The following is a 6,052-nucleotide window of genomic DNA, read 5'->3' on the forward strand; positions in this document are numbered from 1 at the left end:
AAATAAAAAGATGCGGTATCATTGTAAATGGCACAATTTTTCTATCAGGTCGCCAAATCTACATACTATTAGAAAACTGAAGTTCAACGTACGGCAAAATCGAATTAATAAAACCCATACAGCACAGCAAGCCTTGATTTTTTTAACATATTTTTAATATAATCATTCAGATTAAACATTGATACCACATGTATATTTTTATATGATTTATACGTGTAATTCATGTAGGCATCGAGTTCATCACAAGTTAAACGTGTTATGTTTTGACGCTATTCTAATGTTGTGTACGTGTTACTTTCAAGTTTTTTCGTGTTGTGCTATTTCTATTTTCTCTTTTTTTTACTCCAAAAATAACCCCTGGTTTTCTTGAAATCTTAAATTAGTATACAATGGAGCCCATTAATCCTCAATTTTTAATGCAAACTCAAAGACAAGTAAATTTTGGCTCAAAATGGTCTACATATATTTCTCTTAAGCCAAAAGTTTCATTTCACAGGATTAGGTCCGGTAAGTGCCCTTTTTGACCTTAAAATATAGCAGTTTTACAAAATTGTTAAAATATTAACTTTTAGTTATTTATTGAATAGTAGAGTGCTTCTGCTTCTTGAATATGGGCTATTTTTGACTATACAATGAACATATATCGGGTACTGGCACCTTAAAGTCATGCTAAATTACTGAATTCTTCAAAATTCTAGCATTTAGTTACATTTTAGACGGTTTTCGTGTAAAACGAAAGTGGCCGCATTCGTGTTCATCCTTAATATTGAAATGGAAGTTGTATTTAATGATAATACATACCATATATAAAGGTTGAGGATGAACACGGATGCGGCCACTTTCATTTGTGACAAAAACCATCCGAAAAGTGACATTTTTCGGCATATTTTGTTGATTTTTCACATTTGAGCTTGAATCGGATCGTTTTTAATGACTAAATCAGTTCAAATCTTTCACATAAACTAATTGATTCAAATGAAATAGACACTTAAGTGTTTGAAAAGTGGTCAAAATCTTTTGTTAGATGAACTTAAAATTTGAGGCCAAAATCGGTCCTTACCGGACCTACTCCTTTTTTGGTTAGTTTAAGTAAACAAGACAATCAAAAGCACTATTTTGTGTCAGAGTAGGGATACTTTTACAAATGTTCTAAATTGGTGGGAGTAATTGATGGTCTGACACTTAAAACAGGTTAAAACGATAATTAACATATATTTTTAATCTATAATATCAAATTAAACAGACCTAGAAAAATCAAATTGCACGAGTTCACCATCAATTATATATATATAAATGTATTTGTTTATTTCGCTCATATGACCATCGGAGGTCGTCGGAGGTCAGCTCGATAGTTAATAAGATGGCGTCAAGACTTAAATACACACGAAACGAAGCTACATATTATCGAGCCGATAAATTGTTTATTTGAGACGTTTTATAATTTAAATAAATGTTTTTGACAGCTAATGTCCGTTTAAAGGTACCTTATATAAGGTTCATTAGTGGATGTACAATCAAAATCTTTCTAAAGAGACACTAGCTACGTGATAAAAAATAAATGCCATACTTAATATACATGTAGCTAGTTACCTTTCTCTTAAAATATTAACTTTGCATTTCTATTGCGCATTGTTCCATAATTTGTTTGCCTTCTTTGGCTATACACTTTAATAAATTTTTTATACTCATGCATGATGGTAGTAATGTGATCTAACTACATTGCTTCATGTATATGTGTGCTAATCTATAAGATTTAATATGTTGTTAAATTGAATTTAATTGAAGAATATTTTGGTTAACAAAAGCTGTTTTATCATTAGAAACATTTTCATAGCCTGCTCCGTGTTTGATTATTTATTTGATTTTCTACATGTACAATCGCCATACAATTGAATCTAAAAAATGGTTGTCTTAACATTTCATTGACACCATTTATACTAATATAAAAGTATAATTGTTAAATCCGCAACACTGAATATTCACTTAAAATATTTATTTTGTTTATAATCAAATGAAATTTAATAACCCATAACTTGTTACGAATATAAGGAAACGTTGTTTTGTTTATGTGCATTAGAACGTTTCTTTGTTTAATCTAATTAATGAACTCGAACGAATCATTAGTTTTTTAAATAAAGTTTAACTTTATGAGAAGACAAGGATTGTGTTAAGGTAAATTCACAATTTCTTTTCAGGTTTTCCTTTTTAAAAATTGTATAATACTTCAGAACTCATTTTTTTGGTTTCATTTGCTGACAAATCTAATCAAAATTTGAATCACATTTTTAAGGAGCCTTTGACGATGACCAATTAATCTTTAGTTGCTAGTGTACTCGATAATGTCATTAGCTATTGAAAAAAGAAACAAGATTGGCATTTCAATCAATTAAAAAAAATGGTTTTGTGGTTGTATAAAATTAATCCATAGCAATCAACCAGTTGAAAAAAATACTATTTTTTTTCTTTTGGTATGTGTAATGATTTCACATGTTTCAGAACATCATTACATATAAAAAAGAAGATGTGGTATGATTGCCAATGAGAAAACTGTCCACAAGAGACCAAATGGCACAGGCATTAACAACTAAAGGCCACCGTACGGCCTTCAACAACGAGCAAAACCCATACAACATAGTCAGCTATAAAAGGCCCCGATATGACAATGTATAACAATTCAAACGAGCAAACTAACGTGTATACTATTATTACAAGTCAGAATACTCATTAGAAAGATTAGTAGAAATCTTCCACTCTTGGAAATCTCATTTATTGAATTTCACCATGCAGCAAATGCCCTGCAGTTTAACTTGATCGACACTTGCCTTCCATCCGTATTATTCCATACTTAGGGACAGAACAATTTTGGATGGCCTTCCCCTTTTACTATCTAAATAATATATCAGTGATAGATGTGGAAAATAAACTAGAAATTGATAGTAAATAGCAAGTTTATTCTAGTATATGTATGTTTATAAAATACAGTGAAAACAAAACAAAACTAAAAATGGAAATTAATAAAGAAAAAAAATAACAGATTCTGGAAAAAGGGGAGGGCATAAAGAAAATGTCATGTACCTAGGTATATGTAATTCAAGGTATTTAACACGCACATAGCGCAAGATTAAATATTAAAAATGGGTGAGACTTGGGCAAAATGTTTTATTAATACCGATTATAGCATTTAAATTGTGTTTTAGAGCATTCAAATTGTCATTTCAGAAAATGACATCCCGTTGTGCTTCTTGTCTTCGTGGTGGTGACGTAGAAAAGCCAACTCATTGGTGTAGTGACTGTTCGGAACCTCTCTGTGGTGATTGTTACAGATATCATACGAAATCGAAGGTATCAACAAAACATAAAATTATTACGATTGCTAATGTGTCGGATCTCAGTCCAGCAGTCTTAAATCTGTCGTATAAATGTAAAATTCATCCTGACCAATCGCTTGCTTTCTTCTGTCCGTCACATGATATGATGTGCTGTGTGTCCTGTATACCACAAAACCACAAACAATGCGATCAACTTATAACACTAGATAATGAGGCAGAAAATGTCAAAAGAAGCAAATTCTTACAAGCACTAGAGACGAGAATACAGGATACAAAACTGAAATTGACAGAATTCGTGAAAAAGAAGAACGAAAATGTTTCAGTCTTAAATGATCAAAAGGACAAAATACAAAAAGAAATTGGATACATTCGGAAGAGTATAAGCGATCATTTCGATAAGATTGAAAATCAACTGTATAATGCCTTAACAAGAGCACACGATTTATGCCATCGAACTTTGGAAGAAGGAATCGAGCAGATCCAAGAAAGACTTAACAAAATGGATGTATGGCATAAAGATATAGCCACACTCAAAGAAAACGCTTCAGATGTTCACATATTTACTGTTGTAAAAACTATCCAACCTCTTCAAAATAAACAAGAGGCGTACTTAAACACATTGCAGGTAGTGTAAAAATAACTTTTCTTTTTTCTCATATTTACATGTATCCACTCTTAAATGCAACATTGAGTCGGCCCATATTTAATCTGATTTAGCTACTAATGTTGTGTACAATCAAAACATAGACAAATGGTTTGCACTCGAATAAAATAAGCCCATGTTTCGTAGCCCAGCAGTGCTATTGTAGTTCTTAATTACAATTAATTTGCTCTTTCGTCTGGAAAACAGCATGTTTTGTACTTTTCTCCATTGTTCATTGAACTCATTTAGTTGAGATTTTGTTTTCTTGAAGGTCTAGGTCTAGGTCTTGAACAATGTCTAAAAATCACATAGCACTGCTTTTATTTAATGTTCACTACCGTTCAAACGATTATTTGTTATCTCTTTAGTAAGTTAAAATTGGGTTCATCTTGGTGAATGATGCGGGGTTTTATATAGTGATTGGCTGGAGTGATTACTGTTTCCTTTATTTTTCTTTTTACCACTGTGTTCTGTGACACTTTTCAGCTTATAGTTTGTATATTGTTCTTTGTTATCTCATTTGTACACATTTTTCTATCTTTTTTGTAACAATGCAGTATTAAAAGATTTACAAATACAAGGTAGTTATTTGAATTCCAATCTAACGAAAACTGTTGTCATTTTTTTACATTTGTTCTAACTATTCTTTGTGAAAATAAATAGTTAAATGATTCTTTGATATCTAAATATGATTTTTTTATTTTATTTTAGGATGAATACAGTAAGCTGAACATTGAATTCATTGGAGAGGAAGCGTGGCGCCATCTCATTGCCGATGTTCCCTCTTTCGGAGAAATTTCTGTTACAGAGTCGAACCCTGCGAAAGGCAAGGATTATCTGCACTTCAAACGCAATAATATATCAACAACTCTTAGCGAACAACTCATCAAAGCACCGGAGAATAGAAAATACAACTTTGTAACAGCTAAACTCGACAAAGGAACAAAAATTAGAAGCGGGTGCTTTTTAGCAGACAATAGACTCCTTCTGGCAAGTTTTAATGACACGTGCGTTTACGTTTGCAACAAAGATGGCGACAAAAAGAAGAAAATACCGCTACATTTTAAACTGTCTGATCTTAGTTTTTTTGATAAGACACATGTGATAATTGGTACAGGTTCAAGCATAAGAACTTTCAAAACCAGTACTTTAAGTCTTGGTGAATGTATTTCGGATTCTTTAAGGAATGATGTTATATCATCTGCAAATAATCAAATAGCCATTAGATCACCTTCAGGTACCATTTCAGTTTTGGACGTAACAGGAAAATTATTACGAGAACTTAAAGTACGTTCTTACGGGTATATCACAATAGACAGGTTTGGTCGTGTTTATTATACAAACAACGCAAAGAACGAGGTGCACTGTTTTTACCCCAATGGTTCCCATAGCTGTATTTACCGACACGAAAGACTGAAAGATCCCTCTGGAATGACCACTGACGACGCCGGTAATGTCTACGTAGCTGGACATCTGTCTCACAATATTCATAAAATTTCGGGACAAGGGAAGAAACATGAAATTATTCTTTCTTATAAAGATGGTATTATTCATCCACAACGTATAGCATTTCAAGACAAATCGAAAGAACTCTTAGTTATTAACAATGAATGGAGATCTGTTGAAATATACCAATTACAATAACAGTTTTAGTTCGATCTTACATTTTATTAGTTCTAAGAGTAACACATATTTTTTTTTATATTGTCATGAAGATGTGAAACTTTTGTGAATATATGATAATGATATGAAAAAAATATTTAACGAAATAAAGCATCCACCAATAGCACTCAAAGTCAATTACATCTAGAGAAGTTACTTAAAGTAAATTACATGATCGCTGTAAATTGATTATCTAAAGGAGAATGTTAAATTAGAGACTCATACTAGTACTAAGAAGTTAAAACATTAATAGACAACATTCGTTCGGAAGATCTTCACATAGACGATTTAGATAAGGAATTTACTGAATCGGAAATTGAATCTGCTATTAAAAAGTTAAAGCGTGGTAAAAGTACAGGAACAGATGAAATCAGTGGAGAAATGTTTTTATCAGATTCTCAGCTTTTTTCAACATTTT

General features: G+C 31.7%; 1 protein-coding gene across 1 annotated transcript; it reads left to right on the forward strand.

Moving 5' to 3' along the window:
• Window positions 1-3,222: 3,222 nt before the first annotated feature.
• Window positions 3,223-5,616, forward strand: LOC134714398 (uncharacterized). Its single transcript, XM_063575640.1, has 2 exons — window positions 3,223-3,954; window positions 4,684-5,616. Exons 1-2 carry the CDS (start codon window positions 3,223-3,225, stop codon window positions 5,614-5,616), a joined length of 1,665 nt encoding a protein of 554 aa, XP_063431710.1.
• Window positions 5,617-6,052: the final 436 nt, after the last annotated feature.

This window comes from Mytilus trossulus, chromosome 4 (genome assembly GCF_036588685.1).
Source record: "Mytilus trossulus isolate FHL-02 chromosome 4, PNRI_Mtr1.1.1.hap1, whole genome shotgun sequence".
Lineage (NCBI taxonomy): Eukaryota > Metazoa > Mollusca > Bivalvia > Mytilida > Mytilidae > Mytilus > Mytilus trossulus.